The sequence below is a fragment of the Parasteatoda tepidariorum genome, chromosome 4, assembly GCF_043381705.1.
Source record: "Parasteatoda tepidariorum isolate YZ-2023 chromosome 4, CAS_Ptep_4.0, whole genome shotgun sequence".
In the NCBI taxonomy this organism is placed as follows: domain Eukaryota; kingdom Metazoa; phylum Arthropoda; class Arachnida; order Araneae; family Theridiidae; genus Parasteatoda; species Parasteatoda tepidariorum.
The window spans coordinates 30,370,957-30,396,860 of record NC_092207.1 but is presented as its reverse complement, the minus strand read 5'-3'; the positions used below and the strand labels follow the sequence as shown (position 1 = coordinate 30,396,860).

Below are 25,904 nucleotides of genomic sequence, written 5' to 3'. Positions count from 1 at the left end.
AAATTGTAAAAAAAAAAAATTTGCAGTAAATGTTAAAGAAAATAGATTTTATAAAAGAGTCATATTAAAAAGAAATTGTGTTATTAAATTAATACTACTTAAATTTGTACTTTCTTGACTAGCCTGTAATTTAATTTAAAGGAAAGTTCAGCTCACACATTTGCAGTAATATTCTTTTAAAAAATTCAATTACTTTTTTTATCGGTCTATGTAAGTAATGTAAGTTCTATATTAGTTTCAAATCTCACAAGAGACTTTAAATATAACTTTTGTGACTAACATATAAGCTGCCTATTGAGCCTAGCACCGTGTAAAATGGATCTATTACATATTAAAAATGGAATAGACATAAAATAGCTGATGAACAAATTAAAATAAAGAATGAATTTACTTTTAAATCTAACTATAAATAAATAAACTGCGTGAACTACTTCAATTTATTAAATGAAGAAATAATAATAACTATTAAACTTCGAAATGGAATTGTTCAAATAAAAAAAGCTGTGGAATCTTGCAACAGCCTTATGTTAGTTTACAAGACTGCAAAATTTTAAATACCAAATAAAGATGAAACTAAAATAAATAAATTGACTTTTATATCAAATTAAAAATTAATAAACTGCATGATCTTCTTAATTTTATTAAAAGAAGAAGAAAAAAAAGAGTTTAAAAAAATTAGAACTATTAAACTGATTCCTGTTGGAACTAAAATGGAATTGTTCAAAACATAAGCTGTGGAATCTGGCAACAGCCTTATGTTAGTTACGAGACTGCAAAGTTTCACTGTAAGCTCGGGAAATAGGCAGTGCGCTGCTGCTTCAGAATGAAAAACTATGTCAATGGAACTTGAGGCACGGGTCAGCAACAACTTAATACCGCTGCTGGATGTTTTAAGGCTTCCAGCACCAGGAGCCAGAGGCGAAGGAGGGATGATATTCCAAGCCAGACGTGTATGGTGCTGGAGGTCCCACCCCGTAGTAAGGGGACCACAGTCCCCAATTGAATGGGAGGAGTGGCGTGGTCCAAGGGAAGGATGTTCCGAGATGGCTCACGCTAGCTGGCATTGGAGAGCTAGCGTGAGCTTGTTGCTAGCAGCACCTAGAGCGCCATGAGTTCTTGTACTCGTTGTAGCTGACAGTTATTTTCTCACTTTGGTATCGTGTAAGACGGATAGATTTTCTCACATCATTGGTTATCACACCTTTGTAGCCGCCTTTCCTGAGCAAAGAATCAATTGTCTGTATATGGTCCCATCCTAAAATCAAAATATTCATTAAAAGTCATTCCAAAAAAAGAAAACACCAGATTGACTTGGAAAAATAGTTTCAAGAATACAAAGAAGGAATACGAAGAAAAATTTTTAAACAGCAGGGATCAACCAAGGTTTGAATTTTTACGGCTATGCATACTATGCAGACATGTATAATAACAATTGTTATTATATATATATTGTTATTAACAATTGTATAATAATTGTATAATAACAATTAACATGTATGTCAAAAATAGAAATGTAACACTGGAAATAATATAAGCATTTATATTAAACACAGTAAAAAAAATTCATATAAATCTTAGTCTAAAGAGAAAAAATTTTAAACTATTAAACTCTCAACATCAAAATAATTTTCATAATTCTAAGTAATTAGCTTCATTTTACAGAATTTTTACTTATTCCTATTTCAAACATAAGTAGCTGATTTGGCATTGCATAGGAAATTTTTATCAAAGTCAACCAGTGTCAGTAAAGTTCATAAGAGTCACTAGAGAAATTATTTTTCATCAGAAAGTGATGAGCAAAATTCGGAGTGAATTTTTTTTTCACTTTAGAGAAAATTATCTTTCACTCGGCATTGCTATGTGGAATGCACAGGACATAATGTCCGTAATGTTTTTTAACTGTTTTTTTACGCAGTTAATTTTCTAGTGACCCAATTGACACCCACAATGAATGATTCTAAAAACAGTAATACATTTTTGTACTGACAATTAGTAACAATACAATGCAAACAAATGAAGTTTTTGCCAGATTTCCGTCAGTAAATAATGCTTTCGTTATCAGAGAAAAAACTATTCACTGAATAAACGACTCACAGCAGCATTCTCAATACATCTGGTTTGGTCAGCGTAGCAGCAAAGCAAGAACTACGAAACTGGCTAAAGTGCCATCTGTTGAGGAATGGAAGCATTTTTGCCATAAGAGGATATTTTATCGCTAAAAATGTTTTTTTTAATTTCTTCAAAAAATACAGAGAAATTTGAGAATATACAGGCAAACAGGAGGTCACTCATAAAATATGGGAGTCTTCATCAAAAAACAGGAGACTTAGCAGGTATTTATCATATTGTTAAGAAATATATTTACTTAAAAAGTTCTTTTTTTAATATGTTTAACATGTTTAACAAATATTTTTATTTGAAGTGCTTTTTATTATTATTATTAATATATCATCTGTTTTATATTAATAATAATCAGTACACCATTAATTAATGGGCAACTGCTGGAAAAAATGCTAAAGTTTTTTTTTTTCTGAAAAAAGTAACTCCGGAATTAAAAATAGTATATTTTATTTTGTTTCGTGAGATAAAACTTGCCCTTATTATATTTAAGTAGAGCAAATTATACTTCGTTAATTTGTTGTTTTCCTTTTCCTTTTTTAAAAGTAAACTGGTACAAGTATTCTGTACCGACAAAAATACCCCGGTTTCTACCTTAGCCCACTATGAGGCCACCAATTTTCTTACTAACATAAGGCAACATTAAATAGAGTGAAATAAAATGTAAATATTGCAAATGAATTCCAGGGTTGGTAAAAAACATGATATTTTATAAATATCTGATTTATTTGATTCAAATAGGATTTTTTTTTTAGTTAAAACAGATTTTTGTTTTATTTTTTCAGCAATTACCAACCAAAGCATCGAATAAAATTTTTAATAATACTTAATATTTTAAAACAATATTACAACTAAAGCAGTTTATATATTTCTTACTAAGATGGTTAAAAATTATTTTATTAAATCTTTATAACTGTAATTTTATATTGTGAATGTAATGTATCATTGACTCTGGTGACTAAAACTAGATCTAATTTTGGGTTCAATTTTACTAATTGCATGGTTGGAATGAAGAAAATAATAAATAAATGTGATGATTTTTAATACAGCAATATTTCTCTTAAAGATCTTGTTAAGTTAATATCATAAACAATATTTATTTATAAATGTTTTTCAGGTGGCCATAATTTTCTGGTCTTTTTTATCAGAGTTAATAAAACAACAGGGTTAAATTGACCCTAAAGAAGATCAGGTTAAGATGACTTTATCATTTTCCACTCTTTTATGTTAAACAATCTACTGTCAGGTACTCATTTGTTGTTTTTCAGCATTGTTCAAGCTCTATGTGTGTCTTTTTTTAACAAAAATTTACGAAAAAAATATTTTCTCTAGTTTTCTAATATATTTTTTAATATTGTCAGAGATTATATATCTCTGTTGAGTTTTTGGTCAAAAAAAATTCAGGTCATTATGTCACTGCCAAAGCTAAAGACATTTTTCTTTACATAACTGCTATCAAATTTTGTTATTCTCATTTTTATGTTATGTTTCCAAGGATTATTCCCTATATTTGTTTATTAAAATAAATTTAATGCCATTTTTGCAAACAATCTCACATTTAAAGAGAAAACTTGTTTTACATCAAAAATAGCTAATTAGTACAAAAATTGCAATATAAATTACAATTGTTACATCAAGAAATAAGTTTGACCTGTGTCATGGTTGGCTAGTTGAAACCAAATGTTTTTTTTACACTGAAATTTTAAAAAAATCATACCCTAAAAAAATTTATTTATTAATTATATTGTATAAAAATATTTTTATAATAAAATTAATAATTTTTTGTAAAAAAATTCAGTTTGTGCCAATTAATGGCTTTTAAAAAATTGGTTGATTTTTTAAGAAAAAAAAATCAACCAATTTCAATTTTTATCTCAATCATAATTTAAATCAAGTGATAATTAATTCCAATGGAGTTGATTTCTGAATATTTTTTACTAGAACTGTTTTTTAATACAAAAATATTATATTGAAAATATTACAAAAATGAATAAAATCATAATACAATACAAATTTGTCTACACTGATGACAGAAAAAAAATTCTAAATATGAAGCACTTCATTTTCATTTATGCTTTTGATTGTAACAAAGACAAAGTGTCTTTCATGAGATTAAAAAAAAAAAGTTTCTCTACCTTTAATTTGTACAATAATTAATGTACAAATTTAATGTACAAATTTTTTAATGTACATGCATTAATGTACAAATTTCTACTACATTTACTTATTTTAAAAGTGATCAGAAAATGAATTTGGTAATGATAGATTTTATATGAAGCAATTTTTAATCATTTTGCTCATATCAATTTATTTTCATATATATATTATATTTACAGGAAAACTATATCTAAACATTTAAAAAATATATAATGTTTATTCAAAGAAATACGAATTTCCATTTAACAAGGAAGTGAAAAATTTTCAAGAGAAAATTCATTACTTTTTCATTTGATTTTATTCAAACTAAAGCTATTCAGATTTAAAAAAATTTTAAACTTTCAAAAAGAACTTTTTTCTTGATATAACAATAGCAATTTAAATTGGAGTTTCTGTACTAATTAGACATTTTCGATGTAAAACAAGTTTTCTCATTAAATGTGAGATTGTTTGCAAAAATGGCATTTAAATTCGTCTTAATAAATAAATATGCGGAAAAAAACCTGGGAAACATGATAACATAAAAATGAGAATGTCAAAATTTTAAAAACGATAGCGGTTATTTAAATAAAAATATTTTTACCATTGGCAATAACATAATGGCCTTTCAAGGAGCAAATAAAATTGTTTTATTTTTCAAATATTACTTGACCAAACAAAAACTTATCAAAGATACATAATCACAATAGTAAAAAATATTAAAAACTAGAGAAAGTATGCTATTTTTCATCAAAATTTTTTTAAAAAGACATGCACAGAGCATGAACAATGTTGAAAAACAAAAAATGGGTACCAGACTATATATTGTTTATAATAGAAGAGTAGAAAATGATAAAGTCATCTTAATATGATTGTCAATAACCTGATTTTCTTCAGGGTCAATTTAACCTTCTTGTATTATTAACTCTGATAATAATAAAAAAAAATTTTAAAAAATAAAAAAAACAGATAATCAGGGCCATATAAAAAAACATTTAAAAATTACAATTTTAATAAATATTGTTTATGATATTAATTTAACAAAATATTTATAAGGAACATTGCTGTATTAAAAATCATGACTTTTAATTATTATTTTCTTCATACTAATCATACAATTAGTAAATTTGAACCCAAAACTACAACAAGCTTCAATCATAAGAGTCAATGATATATACTTATATTACACATGCAATATAAAATAACAGTTATGTATAGAGTATACAATTCATTTCACATAGCAATATTACATTTTAATAAACAATATTAGAATGACTAAATAGTCTTTTTTTAAAAAAAAAAAAAAATGACAATAATTTACAAGAAATTTCACAAATAGGAATTAATATCAAAATTTTAATGTAAGCAAAACTATAAATTTAAGTAAAATGAGGGCAACACCACATTTGAATATAGAATAATAAATTATTTGAATATTAATTAGTTTCCATTTGAACAAGAGATATTTTTCCAAACAATTTTTTTTTACTAATTATAAAACAAACTAAAGCCATTTGCTATATTTTTGTAGAAAAAGGAGTTAGAATATAAACAGGAAAATAAACAAAGTCAGCATTTTGAATGCTTTATATATTTTGTGAGACAATTTGAAACCAATTTTTAAAAAATACAACTGAAAAATGTACACAAGTCCATTCCCTACATTTTTAACTGCTAAAAAAATTAACAACTCTTAAATAAGTTAATTTTACTGTAATACCCATCAGGGGGAAAAAACTTTGGGTCTCTATGAATTCATTTAATTGTTGTCCAACTGTTTATCTCTAAGACTAAGCTAATAACTTCTGAGATTATTATATGAATTGCATATCCACTTAATGTGTTTCCATATGCTGCATTGTACTTCTGTTCATTCGATGTAAAAGTTCCAGAAACAACCTTTAAAGTGTTCATCATAATGCTCTGTAATTCTAATGTAAGGGTTTATACTTAATGACTTTGTCATCCTTACACCTAGTTCCTTTAGAAAATTGGCCACAACAGTGTATAAGAGCTAAAAAATTGCTATGTGATCACATAGATCAAACAGTATTAGTTTTGTTTAACTTATACTTTAGAGGGTCTTTCGGATAACAACACAGAGTTTTTTTTTTTTCCTTTTTGTTTTTCTAGAAGTTATAATGCAGTCACTCTACTATAAATTTTCGTTCAAAAGTATTTTTTTAATAAATAATCCCAAGAAACTAAAACTATAAGATATTACATGATCAAAAACTTCATTCACTTCAAAAACATATAAACAGAAAATAAGTCCTCATGTTTCAAGCACTTAAAAATAGGTGCCCATTTTCAAGACTTGCCAAACGTGAATGAGAAGAAACAAAACTGATTTGTTATATAAAACATAAAGTTGCCATGAAAAAATTAAGATAAGAAACAAAACTATAAAATCCATAGAAGCCGAAAGAGAAAAAAAAAAGTGAAAAACAGAACAAGAAAAACATAAGTGGCCTAGAGGGGCAAATCATAGGTAAATAGCATTTCAATGCGTTATGGAGAGGTAGTGCAGAACTAATGTTGTTAAAAAGGGAATCAACATTCATATGAACCGTGGCAGAATTGCGGCAACACGGCGACATTGTCGCAGAACGTTACAGAGTTTTTGCAGAAAGATTTTAGTCTTATTCGCGTGATTTTGACGCCAATCTTTATTTTGGAATTACTACATGGATTTTACGATTTTTAATTTATGAAAAAACTTTATTTTATTATAGTTTAATTTATTTATGAATTTTAAATTTTGTAATGATTTACAAAATTAGAAAGAGTAAATAATTAGGGCATTTTTCCATCTACAAAATGCGAGAAAGTGCTTATAATACTTGAATTTTTAAAAAAATATTGCTTTTACAATAAAAAAAATTTATATGTTTTTATTCTATACTTTCTTCTGTAAACACAGCGTTTGTGTTCCTTTAAATTAGTAATTGTTGTAATTAAAACTATCTTAAAGAAAAATATATTATTAATGATAGAGAAGTTTGGCGCTCGCAGAAAGCCCGAAAAAATTCTGCCACAGGCATATGAATGAAACAAGAGTCCAAGGCTTTGTCTACCGTGTTCTTTGAGTGTTAGGTCTTTAAGAAACACGATAGGTTTCGTTATCAAGAATTTGGAAATATACCTTGATATAATAAAAAATTAAATTACACCACAAAAAAAATTCACCAATTATTTTATGGAATAAAATATTAAATTAATAAAAATACAGAACTAGAATAAGCACTTAAAAGTTTTGCTATTCAGAAAATTTTAGAAACTTCAATAAAAGTTAAAAACATAAAGCTGGATAGTATAAAGTTAAAAATTAAGCATAACATACAAATATCACAAATGAAAATGCATAATACGTATTATAAAATTAAAAAATAAACATTTAATAAAAAAAAAATCTTCAAAATTCGGTTCTTTATCATCATTTAGTTTAAAAGCTAAAAACAAAATAGTTCTACATATGCAGTTGTACAAACCTTGTTCTGGTGCAACTTCTGGAAGGTATGTAGCAGTACGTTTGTAGCCTTTCTCAGTATTAAACTCTATGCGTATCCCATGCATGCCGATCTATTGTAAGAAATATTTCTTTGATTAAAAAAATGAAAAAAATTTACTATTTATTTTATTAATTATAAACCAAACTAACAATTTCTTTAAACAATTTAAAATATTTTTAATTGATAAAAAATTTTAATAAATTTTTAAAAAAAAAAACAAATATTTACAGAAATATAAAAAATTTACTTAAATAAATTATTAACACAAAAGCATGCTCAATAAAAAAAAACTTTAACAAACATTCTAAAAAAATGAAGAGCTGAATCTAACAGCATATTAATGGTGCATGATTTGTTTAGTATCACATAATTACATACACACAAATTTTCATAAACCTATCATTTAATCATAAAATATTTGAAGAAAAAGACTAATTTGTGAAAATTACAAATGAAACTATTTTGAAGAGGATATCACGCAATTTAAAAAGAAATATTTTGTTATTAATATCTTAGCAAAAATTAGCATTTTACCAATTATGATGCAAAAAATAATTATTTGTTGAAATGTTGTTATATAAAAAAGTATTTTTGACAGTACTTCATAAATAAACTGAATATTCTTACTTTATAATCCTAGTTTTTATTAAGAATAGTTTGATAATAAACATTTGACAAAGTAAATAAGTAAATAAATAATGATTATCCAATTTTTCCTAAGAATCCTAAATATAAATATGTAATTAGAGCAAAATATTTCGAAGCTATGTGGATAATATAAAAAAAACTTGGAAGAACCTCACCAGTATTAAACTCGTACTTGAAGCATAGCTTGTCGAGGAAAATATTTTATAGATATCTATACAGGTTTTAAAAAAAACTTTAAAACTACTTAAATTAGAAACAAATGATATATATATATGAAACAAAAGATAGGATTTAATTTAACTAATAGTAATAATTTACACCAAAACTAATGAACATTTATACCATTGATTAGAGAAAATTGATGATAGAAAAGAAATCAACTTTCTTACAAGAAGATATAAGTTCTTTGGTGAATTTTAAAATATAACTTTCAGTCATTATTCAATTAAAATATGCATTTAAGTATTTTACGATGAACAGAACAATATGATATGATAAACAGAACAGATAATTATGATAAACAGAACTGATTTAAATTAAGTGATTTGAGATATTGATCAAAAATTATTTATTTTATTCAATGTTTTAACAATTATTCATTTTTGAACTGAATTCAATTTAAACTGAATTTGAGCTTTTAAATTGCATGCTTTTTAAAAGAGCTCATGGATATAATTAACCTCATATATATCTTCTTTTTTTTATCCAGATAATTATCACCGTCATTCAGCCTTTAAATTTCACCGATGGTGCTCTGAAATCATGACGTTTAGGCCACAGAGTCAAACAGTTGTTCTTCAGCAAACACGATCATGATTTTGCCTCTAATTGACAAGGATTGAGAAACAGCTTCGACCAGACTTTTATGTGAATTACCCATGGAGGAAATAGACAATGCCATTGCCAAGCAGGAGACTACTATCACGCTTATTGGATCTGGCCATCTATGGAAAAATTGGCCAGAAGTCTTATAAAACTGAATTTCCTAAATGAGAACCAACACTGTCTTCAGGCTCCTTCCACCAATGATGCCAAAGAGAAAATTCTTGTGGAAATTCCAGTTTCAATTGCCATTGTTCCTGACTCCAACACCACCCCAAAGACTGACACTAAAAAGCAGAAAATAATAAAAACCTCAAGTGGCTTCGGAATCTAGTAACATCCCCAACCCTCCCCCTTGATTCCCAACCCTCTTCTCCTTTCCCACCTGATACTGCACTATCTACAACATCGATGGAATGCTAAGCAGATATAACCAATCTTAAACAGTCTGTTCCAAATTCAACTAGGAGAAGAGATCTCAAAGGAGTGCCAGTCCAATACACAACAGCCACTCTTGGAGACGAACTGCGAACAAACGACTACAGCTGCATTAAACCGGACCAGTTCAGAAAGAGAACCAGTAAAGCCTATGATCCACCTACCTATGTGGATCTCCATATTTTCCTCATCATACTGATCATTGCAACATCTACAGCTTTACAAAAACCGAGGACCACGAAGTCATAGTGGAAAGGTACACAGTGGCCAGCAGCAGATTCAATGCTACAGATGCCAGTTGCTTAGACATGTTAAAAGAAGATGCAACGACCAATCATATTGCCTAAAATACACTGGACAACATGCCTCCTACATCTGTGAAAAAGATAGATCAATTTCAGTTAAATGCTGCAATTGTCGCAAACTTTATCCTGTAAATTTCACTGAGTGTGTTTTTCACATAAGGTCTATCAACATCAGAAGAAGATTTAGTACACCTCGCCTCAGGATAAAGTTAGTCAGCTTAGCTAGAACTCTCCAAGATTTGAAAAAAACTTTTCTCTCTTCAAGAGGTTTTAGAACTCTTAAGAGGTCTATTACTTTTAGTTTTATTCCTGCAAACCATGATGAGACTCTGCAGTCACATTTTTCTTCAGCTAATTATCTTCGGATAATTAGCAATTTAGAAACATTTTCATTTACTAGTTCACATCTGTGCAGCCAACATCTTTGCTGTATTTTCATCGCCATCAAAGAGGGTGGCACCTTCGGGCCATGTACCTCGTCGAACCATGTTTAATTTCTCGACAGTTTATCAAGATAATTTTTTATGTGAAATAAACTGAATATGACAAAAAAAAACAAAAGAATTAGAATAAATTAGCTAGGCAACAGTAAGCAATGAAAAAATGCTCTCAATAAGCATTATGTAAGAAACTTACAAATTGCAAGGATACATGGTTCAGCTCTAAATAATTTGTTTAAAAAAATCTAGAGGTATTTTGAAAATGTGATAACATAAGTAAAAGTTGCTTAATAACTTTTGAAAATGTAACAAAATATTTTTTAAGTTGTCTGTTTCAGAAATTAAGTCTTTCTTGCTGTCCAAATAATTATAGAAAGTTTCAAATTTTTTAATTAGTTTTGAAAAGGTTGTGTTCAATGTCATTAAATATCAAATTTTACATTCTGCAGTGTATTTCTAATAAAAAATAATATATTCATGAAAAGAAGCCTTTAAAAAAAGTTATAGAAAACTTTATTGATATGTTATATGCGAGTCTAAATTGACATAATATGAATTTCTTAGTTTTTTGCATAAAAAGATACATGTAAAATTGTTCATCAAGTGAAATTTAACTTCAAAGAAAAAATAATTTTCATCTTAAATTAAAATTTTCATTTTACATGTGCATATAGTGCAGCTTATTTAGAAATTAATATCATATAAAAATGTACCAACAAAAAAAATTTCAGCTTAACATAAAAAAGGGCAAGGTTTTAAAAGCACGAAAATGCAACAAAAACTAGCTCAACAATATTTTTATAAACCATCATTTCCACGTATGAGTATGAGTAACTTTAAAAGGACCATTTCAAAAAAAAATAAATAAGTAGATAAGAATGATTTTGATAAAGGAAAAGTAATGGGTAAGTAATTGCAGATACATTACAGAAGATGCAAAATTACAACAGTTGCTGAAACTTTTCATGCAATGAAAATAAATTAATTGCCACCCATCTCGTTCAGCTATAATGTAGACACTCTCAATGAACATGGAACTGAAATGCAGACACTCTCAATGAACATGGAACTGAAATGTAGACCCTCTCAATGAACATGGAACTGAAATGCAGACACTCTCAATGAACATGGAACTGAAATGTAGACACTCTCAATGAACATGGAACTGAAATGTAGACACTCTCAATGAACATGGAACTAAAATGCAGTCTCAATGAACATGGAACTGAAATGTAGACACTCTCAATGAACATGGAACTGAAATGCAGACACTCTCAATGAACATGGAACTGAAATGTAGACACTCTAAATGAACATGGAACTGAAATGTAAACACTCTCAAGGGGACGAACTCCTAAAGAACATCCTTTTTTTTTTCATAAATAGAAATAATTTGACTAGGCCATGGAACTACATAACGTATGGTTATGGAACGTACATAAAGTATGAAAAAATGTTTTAAATTAGGTAAAAAAATAAATAAAAGGACTAAAAAAAAGATTATTTATTTTCGATTTGAAAAGAACCCTTTTTAAAAAACAAGGAAAGAATAAAATTGTGATAGGAAACTATCTCAGTTGCAGAAATTATAATTACAAAAAAAAAACTCAGAAAACTTCAATAAATCATTTTTGAACCTATCACAAAAAATAAACATTTAAAGAGTAGAACTGTGCTTAAAAAAGCATCAAATTGTACTCATTAAAAAACTATTTTAAAAAATATGAATATTCACTTATGATTAACTGATCAACTCGGATTGGGGTTGATCCAAGCCATAATTGCTTAAAATACGCATATAAAAATTTTTAAAAATCTGGACCCACGAGAAGAATTAGCACCTTGCATTGAAGATTTTAAACTAAACTCCTCAAAACAAACTTCTATAAAGAAATTCTTCTCTATCAACAGCAACAATGGGGGCTTAAAATTTGTGAACATTAAATTACATCGCTCTCATGATATAATTCCATACTCACAAGATACAGGCGTTGTTTTTCTACATACCACTCTAATTACTATGGTGTAAATTAAGGGTTAAAATGAGTTCAATAAGTAAAAAACATATTACTAGTCAGAAAAGAAGATTATTTTGAGAAATAACATGTTTTCAAAAGGTAAATAAGTGCTAATTATAAATTTAGACCAAACCTAAAAAGAAATTAGATTAATAAATCAAGATAAATTACAAAAAAAATATATACAAATCAAAAATGTATTTATTACCTGCCAGTCTAAGTAATCTTGCCCATCTTCAAAATGTCGCAAAATGGATACAGACACATGCAGCTTCGAGAACTCTTCTCTGGTAATGGGGCTGAATCGACTGTCACGAAAAGCACTATTGAGAAAAAATTTCTTAGTCTGAGTACTTACTAAAAATGTGGTAATTAAAGAAAAAAAATAACAATTCATGATGGAAACCATTAACCACTAGGGTTTTAAAAACTTGATTATATTAACAGAGTAAAAAGAACTGTTAATTTTACTTATAGCTATAAATAATTTTTTTATTTAAATNTATATATATATAATCACAATAAAGACAAAAAGGATTTTAAAAAAAGTAAAATACGAAGAAAATTAAGAGCATTAATAAGTTTTATTCATTGCGCATGAGCTGCAAGTATACAGAACTCATAAAATAAGTTGAAAACATAAAAAAATTAATGATTAATGAAAAGAGAAGAAGAAAAAAATTATGGAAATAAAATACTAAAAAAAAAATTTTTTAAACAATTGAAAAATAAAAAAAAAGCAGGAAAACAAAACAAAAAAAAAATGGAAAGATATAATCTCTTCATCAGCTTACACGATTATATCTGCAAAAAGGAGTGCTTTCTAATATTGTATCAATATAGCCAAAGCAAAATATATCAGTACAGTAGTGTGAGGAGCACTAAAAAAAAAACAGAATAAAACACAAAACGAAACCTATAAAGCGAGTAGCGAATTCAAATAAACTTGCATGAACGGAAAACTTTTTCTTTTTTTTCTTTTTTTTTCCTAATATTCTATTTTAATATTTTTTTTTTCTTCTCTGCTTATTAATCTTTAATTTTTTCCATGTTTTCTCTATGTTTTTAACTTTTTATATATAAAGTATTATGTGCTAAATATGTTGTGAATATTTGAACTTCTCAACAAAACTTTAAAATTGTAATAATGTAACTTTGTTTTGTAACTTCATTATAATAAATTTGTAATAAAATATTTCATAAGCTGATCAATTAGATTATATAACAACACTTTTCAAAAAATGTCCTTATCTCTGTACATGAAAATTCTTCAAAATAAACATAAAGCTTCCTTTTGTTTTGTTTTACTTTCGTCCACTTTTCAACCTTATCTTAAGCTTTTTAAGAATAAATTTAGAAAGCCTCAGAATTCTGAAAGATAAGTAGCTACATTTTTTCCTCCTTTAAGCATAGCATCTGGTACACTTAGGCATAACATAGAATAAAATTTTACTTGAACATTTTTTTAAAAACTGCAAACTTCCTTTTTTAAATTATGCTTTGCAAACTTCTCTTAAAGTAGTTAATCTTTTGTTTCCTAATTAAATTAATTACGTGGAATTTAAAATGAAATTGCTTTTTATCATCATATTTAATGGTTTCACTAGCATTGAATTTCGAAAAATGACCAAATAATCTTGTATTATATTTACATCCAACAGCCTAGTTGAAAGCTCCAACAGCCTAGTTATATTTCAAAATCAAACCATCTTTTTTACACTTTTTTCGATCTTATACAGATTTCCTATAACTTTTTAAAATCAACCTATAAATATAAACATTCACAATTCATTATGGTACCTAGAGAAAATTGTCTTTCTTTGGACTAAGAATACAACCAAAGAGAATAAAAGTCAAGTAAACTATATCATCTTTAATAATTAAAAAAGGAACTGATTTAGATAAATGTGGCATCTATTGCCATACAGAAGATTAATTGAATCTTGGTATTCATCCGTTGCTAACAGCTAAAACCCACTTAATTCTTTAGATTTTCTGCTCCATAATGCTTAAGTGTAGGATTATATATAAAGAGCCACTCAAAACACCCTAGCACAAATCCTTAGCTTTAGGCTATATGCAGCATTATTCTTTAGGAATAGTTTTCCTTTTTCAACGACATCAGGGAAAAATCATTAAACAGCTCTCTCTACCAGGAACTGGTAGTAAAGTAACTGAGACCAGGGAATGGTTTCATTTTTTAAAATCAGTAGCAAAGTTTGCTAGTGCTAAAAAATACTTGCAGCAAAACTATTTTTAATACTGGCATTTTTTGATACGGTATCACAATAAATTTTGAGAATGCAAAAATTGCATTCATCATTACTGTGTCACATAAATCCATTGCTGAATGGTTAATATTAAATATTTATACTTGTATGAAAGTAGATCCAATTTATGCTACTAAAATCATAATTATGCATTGAATTCGACACATTTGATGAAAGACATTTATTACTGCAGTTTTGAATAAAATAACTATATTACAAGTTACAAGATGATTAAAAAGACACTATTATTTTGGTATACAGTGGCATAGTTTCGCATTTAGTAATAATATTGTATTAAAATCATTCAGATTTTAAAAGTCATGTCGAAAAAACAATGAATAAAATCACAGGAATTTTCATGATGTTGTTGTAAATCTAGTGAATCAAAAATTAATCACTTGAATGCATGTTTTCAAATTCAATGAAGGTACTAATATCACATTTGATTATCGAGGATTTAAAAATGATGCGAAAATGGCCAAAAAGTAAATAATTATAAACGAATTGAACTTGACAAAAAGCGATTACACAAATTTAAAATTGAGGTGGCATAATAGGAATTTAAAATCTACTCAGAAACAAGCAAAAATGCGATATAACTCCCAAAAACCATCGGAATCTTCAAAAATTGTGTGCACCAAAAAGTGATTGTTTAAATTTTAAATTCGCATGTCATAGTTGTAATATTCTTTTAAAAACAGAGTTTGGAAAACCACGTAAAAAGGGACTGTAAAAACAAAAAATAAGTGTCTACAAAACTATTGGAAAGCGACATGGATTAAAAATGGAATAGTCCCAAATTAAGAGCATCAAAAAGTGATTACTCAAATGCAAACTTCAGGCATCATAATAATGTAATAAAAAATATCAGAGTTCAAAAAAACCATGTGGAGATGGCCAAAAATGGGTAAATAATAGTCGAAAAAGGATCGAAAAATGATGAGGATTTATAAAGGAATTGTCATGAATAGTGCACATCAAAAATAGATAATTCTTAATTCAAAATTTGTGTATCATTATAATATCATATAGAGGGTATTTAAAAGGGACAAAAAAAATTGGAAAAGTTAACAAGTTCTTTGAGGAAGTTTATGAGACGTACGTACGTGAGGGGGGAATATGAGTAAAATAAAATGCCTTACAGTTCACAGATTAAAGCAAAAAAATATTTCATTCATACAATAAATAATTATGCAATGAGTAATTAAACTTTTTTTTGTTGTTGCTACATTTGTAAAGCAAACATTTATCTGATTAAGAGGAACTAGAAAAATCTATTGCACTTGCCTAGTAACAGCATACTCTCTTAATCCAGAAGCAAGGTTCATAGAGTTGAAGGTACCAATACAACCACGAAGTTTCCGGTCCTTTCCGATTTTCCATGTCACAAACAGCGGACTAAATAACCAAAGATAAATATGAACCAAACATTTTAATGCATTCAATTTATAAAAACTATTTAACTTCTATAAGAGAGAATAAAAGGAAGAATATCCCTGTAACCAAGAGCCAGATGTTATTACATAATTAGAATTTTTCACTAGTTAAAATATGCAAAAATAAATAAAAATAAATGCAAAGATACTTTCCTTTGTTTAACTTTTGATAAATTTCTGTGCAATATGAGCATACTGAGATAAATAAACACTTTAGGCAGAGGGCAAAATTTGTTCAATGATAAAAAAAAAGCAGAAAATAAAGAGTTAAAATTTCAGATTATAACTTTAAACATAGCATCTAGGCTGAAATTTTTTCTCTTCACTGTCACAATTGCTAATTAAATCTGACAATCACATTTGCCAATTAATACTTGAAAAGCTTCGAGTTAAAAATTGCAGTGTCTCACACACAAAAATTTCAGATGGTTTTATTTTTAGAATCAGTTAGAGGCTAAGGTTATAATTTTCAAGGACTTTCATGCACACCTTTTCAACTCTTGTTTATGGATAACCAATTTACGTTCAGAAAATAATAGGAAATGTGATTGTTGCATGTATGATGTGATTGATATGTTGCATGTATGTGTGAAAGGCACACATACATGCAACATATTAACTGTAAACACTAAACAATAAATGAAAAAGGGACCAACTAAACATAATAAGAACCGCTACACCTCTCAAGTTTTTCCTCTAAAATGTACAACTTTATAATGAACTTCATCAACTTTATAACAAAATTTATTTGCTACAAAGACATAACTAATTATAAATGTTTGTATCTAACACTTTTGATGATGTATGTACTATCTACCTATCACGATAATTTTTCTAGTGACTTGACTCTTGCACCGGTGATTGTTGTGGTAATGAGGATGTCCCTTCAAATAGGGATAAGAATTTGGAGTTCTGCTTTGGTATAGGTCAGGAGAATTATGTTGTTTTTTTTTAAATTTCTCCCCATTAGAAATTATTTAACTCTTATTTTTGCAGAAGCAAACCACTTTATGCTCTCAATCAGGATGATTTCTTGCGACAGTTGGACGGTATTTAAGATGCTCACAAAAAATATTTATATACACTAAAATCTTGAATTTTTTAATACTGCAGTCAAAGACTGGCCATCAACGCAAAAAAAAATATAAAAAAAACAATCACTGAGTTGATGGTGGCATTGTACTCTTTTTCAGTTTTCCATGTCAATGAGAACTAAATAAGCATAACATAAATTTTAAAGTTTCTTAACCTATCCAAAAAATAATCTTTACAAAGAAAATAAATGTCACTAATTTTTCAGGTCTGTCGCCGTGTCCAACTATTCAGACTTTAAAATAGTGCTAGTCTGCAAATAACTATATTGAGGAAGAACTCGCCACGTTGACCTGGCAGTAGCATTAAATGCTTTGTTAAAACCTTGCTGTATTAAGTTCAGGGGCGTCGGGGACGAAATTAAATTACACAATCATTGTAGTTTGCTAAATTTCATGAATAAAGAAAAAAATTTATAAATCTGCTAAACATCTACAAAAAGCCAATTATTTTTGTCTTTCCTGTTTTGTTTTGTTTTTTTGATAACTTTAAGGGGACACTTCACGATGGAAAACCCAAAAATCGACCAAATTNAACTTTTAGCAGAACTTAAGAATCTAGCCATATGGCCTGCACTTTTATAAGTAATTGTGGACAAGTTACGCTAAAATAAATTTTTTTTAAATATTTATACATTAATTTTGCTACCGTCAGAAAAGAAGATTTCTGAAACTACGGAAATTCCGTAGCAGTTGGAGGGTATGTATTAAGTTCAGGGGCGCTGGGGGCGAAATTAAATTGCACAATCATTGTAGTTCGTTAAATTTCATGAATAAAGAAAACAATTTATAAATCTGCTAAACATCTACAAAAAGCCAATTATTTTTGTCTTTCCTGTTTTGTTTTTTTGATAACTTTAAATAGATTATAATTTATCAAAATTTTCTTTATCTGAGGTTTTTAGATTGTACCCACTGTTGCTCATGATCAAATTGTTATAAAAATATCTGTAGTCAAAATCTAATTCATTACAAGAAGTCCTTCAAATAATTTTTGCACCTATCGCAAGTAAAAATTTCGTTCTGGTATTATTTGTCATTAAACTTTTCTATGAGAAAAGCAAATGAATGCTTACCTGTTTACCTCGTTCTATGCCTTAATTTGAATATATCCTGAAAAAGGATTTATAGTCATAACTTCACTTAGTTGTGCATTAGTCTCTGTGCCCAAATCTACCTCCGTTCAGCATAATGGTTATAAATAAAAAATAAAATTTTAGAAAAAATTGCAAAGTAAAAAAACCTTTAAAGCCAATACATATAACAACATCCTACTCATAGGAGAAAAATTGAACATTGTAGTAGACACTACTGCAGGGACGCAAAATTTATTGCCCTCAAAAAACTCTTTTCATTTGCCTCTGAACCATTTTTTAACCCACTGGTGGTTGCACGCTTCGAAACTATTTTTCCCCCCTTCCAAATGGCTGTGAACACAAAAAAATTAACTTTGATCGACTTCCTTTTCCTGTACATAGAAAAAAACTCAGAAAACTTTTTTTATTCCGAAAAAAAAACAGTTATCTAAATTTGATAGGAAAAAATAAATAACCCTTCACACCATATGAATAAATAATCCCAAGAAACTGAAGCAAAATATTACCTGATTAAAAAATTGCATTCACACCAAGAATATACAAATTAGAAATAACAGTCAACATATTTCAAGTGTTCCATAATAGGTGCCCATTTTCAAGACTTGAATGAGAAGAAAAATATAAAATGAACTATAGCTTTCTGATAGGAGAGAAGATATTAGCTTGAGCCATAGTTGTATAAAAAAAAGTATGAGCATTTGAATAAGGTAAAAATGAAATTGTTAAAACCAATAGAGGATTAAATATTTATATTAAAATACATATAAGAAAAAAAAGTAGTAATTTAAAAAATATTATTTCTTGCAGCCTTGGAAAAAAAAGTGCAGCCACATTAATTTGATTAGGCTTATTGGGTTTTTATTTGTTATTTAACTCTTTTACTTACTTATTGTATCCTTATCTATATCCTTATAATGCAGTGTATTTATTACAGAAAAATAATGGGAGAGAATTTCTTACCCTTTCTAAAAAACAGGATGAGATTTCAAAAAGTTTAGTGAGATTTCTAAAAATTAAAAAAACACGAATAGACTTGGAAAAAAATTATTTCTTTAATTATAATACATTTTTCACATCTTCTAATTCAATATTTTTGCTGCATCATCATATGGAAAATGTTCTATATCTACTTTTTCATCGGCTATTATATTTATTTGGCTGAAAAATATCCGTACTTATTTCGTTTTGACCGTTTCTACGGACATTTGTTTCATTTTTATTTGTCCGTTACAGAGTAGAAGATGCCACCTTAACAAGGTATTTGTCCATCTTACATTCATGCACAAAACATTTATACGTCTTACATGAAGAAACCTTACCAACGGTGAACACGTGGTAGCAGAGAAATGTGTTCTGAAAGGGGTTCCGTGGTTCGGGGGGGTGCTCTACTGTTTTCACCGGTTCTGAACAATACTGATAAATAGGGAAGCTAGATAACAAGGACCGATGTTCAAAATAATGAAAGATCAAGGAAGAAAAAGTGAAACGGATTTTATTCAAAATGGCAAAAGACGAAATTTTTTCCAAAATTCGTGCATTTTGAAATTGATTAATAGAGTGCACGAACTTCTCGCGTTAATAATTTTTGATTGCGAGAAAAGAAAAAAATAGGCGAGATTCTCGCGCTGTAGTGAAAACACCGTAATGCGTTTGGAACCATTGCATTCGGCAAGTGTTGTTTATGGCTATCCCCATGGCAGAATCACAGCGAAACGGCAACATTGTCGCAGAAAGATTTTTCTTTTTAAAAGTAAAAAAATTTAGTTTTCTTTCCAACAGAAATTTACACGTAAAATTTGAACCGTGCATTAAGATAATCACTTTTTGGCAAGCTTAATTCATGACAAGTAAATTCAAGTAATGTTTCGATTGTATTTTCGGTTGTTATTGATATTGATTTTCATGTGGTTTTTAAATATCCTGATATATTTCAAACAATATGGAAAATTCAAATAGTGCATTTGAGTATTTACATTTTAAGGCAATGATTCTATTAATTTTTTGGCTATGTTATTGCTATTGATTTCACCATAGTTTTTAAATCTGATATTTTTTATTCGACAACCTAATCTCGGAAGGAAGCACACATCTGAGTAACACCTTTTTGAGGAGTCCGATTCGCTTGATTTCGTCATCGATCTTCTTTTCGGCAATTACTACTATGGATTTCATGATTTTTAATTCTTTTCTCATTGTGATAATTATTTACAAAATGCAAAGAAGGAAATAATTAGTGTGTCCCCCCCCCCTCAACAAAATGCGAGAATAACACCCATAGTATTAGAATAAAAATTATTACATGCTTAATTAAAAATAATTTTATATATATTTTTTTGTAAACACAGCGCTTTTGTTATTTTAAATTATTAATGTACATGTTTGTTATTATTAAAAGTATCTTGCAGAAAGATGTTAGTGCTAGAGAGTTTTGTCGCAGATAGCTCGGAAAAAAAATTTCCACAGGGATGGCTATAGGTTCAGAAAAATTTTGTCGTTAAAGGTAATTGCTTACAAATTTGTATATAATTATAAAGGGAAAAAAAGTAAAATTAACTTCGAAAAAATGAAAAGATAGAAGAAAAAAAATTTGAAAAATCTAACTACAAACATCAAATTAATCTAACATGCACTGTATAAAAATAAAAAAATTTATAGTGGCAAAATTTATTTTCTAACAACAGCAAAAGCTAACTTTCAGCTAACTTTTTTTTTTTTTTAAATAGGAAAATTTTTAATTTCGGGTTTTTCGATTTCATGTTTCTACCATTGAGTTGTAATAAATTACTCTGTATTTTTCATTCTGTATTTGTTTTATTTATATTAAATACTTCGATTTATTTCTTTTTATTTTCATTACCTGCAAATGGAAAAAGTTAAAAACTTACAACCTACACATGCATGCTAGCCTTCTAAGTGTAAGTCAAACATATTATATACTTTCAAATAGCTTCTAAATAGTACAACATAAATTTTTTTGAGCTATTATTTTCCACTTCACAAGCCATTTGTCATTCAGCTCTAGATGTTTGATTTTCTTAATTTTAGTATTGTTTTTTGAAAATAATATCTTACAAAAAATTACTAATGCTAAAATATTTGAAAACTTTCATTATATTCAGAAATATTTTTTTAAAAATTTAATTTTATTGAAATCAAATTAAAAACAAATGAATTATTAATCAAATTCATTTTGATAGCTGATTGATTAACTTGTTTTTCTGTTTTTTTTTTCTTTTTATAGTTCAAAATTTTAAATGAATATTGTTTCAATAAAAAAAACTGCAAAATCTTATAAATGTTGTAACAATTAATACTACAAAAACGCTTATCCAAGAAAGAAATTTTTTAAAAAAATGGAATTTGAAGGAAATAAAAATGGACAAGTAAATCCACTTTTAATTTTAAATAAAAGAAAATTTTAATTATTCTCTCTCAATTACTTTTAACTGAATTCCACAAAGCTTTGAAGTGAAATATATTTTACAATTTTCTTATAAATTATGAGCTTGCAGATAACTTGTAACTTATCTAGTTATTTGGTTGTCATGAAATTAATAACAATATCTTTTGTTGCAGCTTTTAAATTAATATTTTAATTCCAGTCATTACAGTTATTATTTTATATCAAATATTAGTTTTATTTACTTTTTTTTACCCAATTTTGTAGCTATTAATTAATTTACGTTGTCCTGAGATAATTGTAACTGAAATTTACAGATATAAGTAACATAATTCAAAATGGACAAAGTGAAATTTCTAAGCATATTCTAAGCATCTATGGAATTTTTAAATAACAAATAATTTGCAATTTCTAAAAAATTTTTAATCAAACATTATCTCTTCATTATCAATCTACATTACAAATAAAGTTACTATTTTTCTTTACTTATTGAGAACAATCAACTCCCTAATAATGAATGTTATCTAAAATAAATATATGACCATTTATGCTTTACTGATTAATATACATTACATTGCAGCTTTAATGTTATTTTCCTACAAATATGACTTTTGTTATATTTTTAAGGAAGAGTCTACTCCTTCTCTGTTGGATTTTTGCTTCAAATTTCCAACCCAAAAAAAGGCATTTCTTTACCACTGATAATTAATATATGTTGTAGCCTAAATTTGAAATCTTTCTTTCAGTTCTTTGCTTGACCTATTAGTGGTGAAATATGTGATGTCCCATCCACGGATCTCCAGATTTCCCTGTAATGCACCCAAGTTTTATTTTAAAAAAATACACTGAGATAGCATATTTAACTCTATTGCTTTAAGGTGTTTAAAATAAATATCTGCATAAAATAATTATTAGAATTGGATAAAAAATATTTTGAAAAATAATTTTCCAATGTTACCGTTAAAACAGCTTTACAATCACTGTCCTCATACCCAAGCTCTGAATACATCATAACTATTTTGACATGCAACTAACTATAACACTAATAAAAACGAAATTAGAGAAAGTACAAAATTATTTTGATTTCAATTCAAAGCAGGAAATCTTACTGTGAAAATTATAAAGAAAGTGGGACCAGTTGTGCCATCTCTTAGCAATGCTCAAAAATACAAAAATAATCATGGGGTTTAAAGAGACGAGTTAGGAGCAACAAATTAAATTTCAATCCCTGTGGCAGAATTTGTTTGGGCTTTCTGCGACATACCTCTCTAGCACTAATATCTATCTGCAAGAAACTTTGAATATGTAATATTTTTTTTTTATTCTAATCATCTCGGGCAATATTGTCACATTTTGTAAAAGGAAAACACACTAATTATTTCAATTTTTGCATCTTGTAAATCATCAAATAAAAAAAGGATTAAAAATCGTAAAATACGTGAAAGAAAAGAAAACCAAAATTAAAAAATCACGTTGAAATTAATCATTCAAGCTAAAATTAATCATTTCTTCCCCTCTGGAAGGAGAAGAAAATTCTGCAGAAAAGAAATTTTTTTGCTTCAATATTCTTTATTTTTCATTTTTCTCAAGCAAGAATCGAAAAATTACGGACATTTCTTCCTCCTTTGATGCACGAAAAAGGCATCTTTTAAATATAATTTTAAAGAAAAAAAAATTCGAAAACTTTTTACTTTCTAAAGAAAACCAAAACTTTTTACTTTCTAAAGAAAAATTCTTTCTGTGAGAACTCTAACGTTCTGTGACATTGTTGCCGTGATTCCGCCACAGGGATTTCAATCATGCAATTGTTCTCTTTGTCACATGGAATGCGCCACCAACCATGCGGGCACAAAAACACCCAACATATTAGATGTGATGCTGACAGATAAAGGGTTAAAGAAAATCTATAAGAAATGTACTTTTCAACAGCTTATTTTCAGAGATTCATAACAAAGCAATAAATTTTTTTGGCTTTTTTTTGGTCTAAATATTTTGGAACAGAAATTTTCTAAATCAAATAATTTTATAGTATGGTTTTAATAATCTCAAAACGAAAACAGTGAACATTTTTGTTCAGATGATGACATATCAATTCACAATTTAAAAATTCTGTAATATGATTATCGTAATGAATTAATTAGAATTAATCATTTTTAAAAATCAGATGTAAAAGAAGAATCAATAATTGTCATACTACAAAAGATTTCAACTCTACAAATTAGTTACTACTGCATTTGCTTAAAATAATACATAATCAAATGACCTTTGAATTAATTATAAAAATATTGATTATATAATGGTGGTCATTTGAGTTTCTTTTTCAAGGAATAATTAAATTCCCAAAAAGGTTCAAACAGTGAATCCTGTGGGTACAGATATACGTCTAAATCATCTATTTAATTAGTGGATGGTCCCTAAATTTGAACTACTGAATTGTAAAATTTCTTCCAGCAATATTACTTATAAAAATAAAAAGATCTATCAAAAATCCAAACTTTTCAATTCTTCAAATCTTTATTTTAAAAACTCACAATTGTATTCATAGAAAATATAATGTTCTGCTCTGAGCAGGCAAAAAAAATCAGGAAAGTAAGCAAAATATCAAAACAAATTATTTTTATCCGCAAAATCAGGACAACTACACACCCTACATTAAAACTTCACTAAAATAAATTTTTTGGATAGTGTTGTGTGCAGAAATAAATTTATAAATATTTTAGCAATATTTACATATAATTTAAAAGAATTTGTATTACAATACAATATACTACAAATTAAAATAAATAAAAAAATACCCAAATAAAATTGTGAAATAAACAGATTCAATTTAGTTCTGTATTTGCTTAATCATCTAAACATTTGACCCAGATATTTTATTTTTTCCTCTAAATCAACATTTTCCTCATAGAACTAAGTAACTTTTTCCAGTGTTAACAATGAAACAATTTGTCATTGTTTCTTAGTAAACTATTCTATTGATAAATGGAAAAGTGAAGCAGGAGATTAAAATAATATAAATAGAATTAGTAAAGGAAGAGGAAAATAACAAAACTCAAACAAGCGGCAAATTATTAAAAATCTTACATTCTAATTTTAAAAATAAAAATTTAATTTTTTAAATACTTAATTTACTTTAGTTAATTTACACAAAGAAAAATATAATAAATGAATTATGTCCAAACAGTAAAGCCAAAAGTTATAAAAGCTTTACTTTACATCCATTAGTACAAGCTTAAAATAATTATATAACTAAGATGGCGAATGAAAACAAAAACAACAAAACACTAAATTACATTTTAAAATTTCCTAATGATTTTTTTTTTAATATTTTTTTTACCAGAAATAAAATTACAAAGACTGATTTGAATCAGGAATAACATTAAACATTTGATTAACTGATTGCAAAAAAAAAATTACATCTTTCAAAATTATATAACAAGTTAAATGATAATCCGAACATAATTCAAAGATAACAATCTTTTTATACGGAATAATAATTTAATAAATGATTTCATTAAATATATTATAAATTGAAACTATTTAATAAAAAAATTATTTTGAAATTTCGATTGAAACAAAGGTTATTTCAAATATTTTACACAGACTATCAATTTATTAAAAGTCAGAAAATAACCCAAAGGCGTTTTTATACCAAAATACGGAAAACCCTTCGATTGGCTACCGAATAACAACAATGGCCTTGCCAAAACAGCTGTTTCTGGTTTCCCTTGACTGAGCAGTTATTACTCAATTCCTTTGTTTAGAAACTGAATATATGAATAATATTACGAATGCATAAAGGAAATTTAACAAAAAACACTTAAAAATGTACAAAAAAGTTAGCTGATGCATCAATTTACACATTTCTCAAAAATAATTAAAAGAAATAAATTGAAAAAATAAAAGTAGGTTAAGCTCTTACTAGCTTTCATTGGGAAAATTAGGAGTTTTGGGCGACTCATATTGGTTTAAATGGCAGTACAAAACATCGAAGCAAAAGAAGCACATTTCAACACAAACAACCATTCCATTTCGATATATACTTGGTTGGCAAGTGTAAGGATGAACTACCGTGCCATTACAACAGGGATGGAAGTGATAATTTGTTTTCTCTTTCTTCCCCCCACAACATCCAGCAGCCATGATTACAAACAAATGCACAACTCCAAGGAA

At 27.5% G+C, this 25,904-nt stretch overlaps 1 protein-coding gene across 1 annotated transcript; it reads right to left on the bottom strand.

The window, feature by feature from the left end:
• Window positions 1-240: 240 nt before the first annotated feature.
• LOC107456613 (nuclear protein AMMECR1) lies at window positions 241-25,903 on the bottom strand. Its single transcript, XM_016074519.3, has 5 exons — window positions 25,654-25,903; window positions 15,995-16,105; window positions 12,646-12,760; window positions 7,746-7,836; window positions 241-1,255 (listed from the first exon to the last, which is right to left on the bottom strand). Exons 1-5 carry the CDS (start codon window positions 25,872-25,874, stop codon window positions 1,089-1,091), a joined length of 705 nt encoding a protein of 234 aa, XP_015930005.1. The 5' UTR covers window positions 25,875-25,903; the 3' UTR covers window positions 241-1,088.
• Between the last annotated feature and the right edge of the window lies 1 nt (window position 25,904).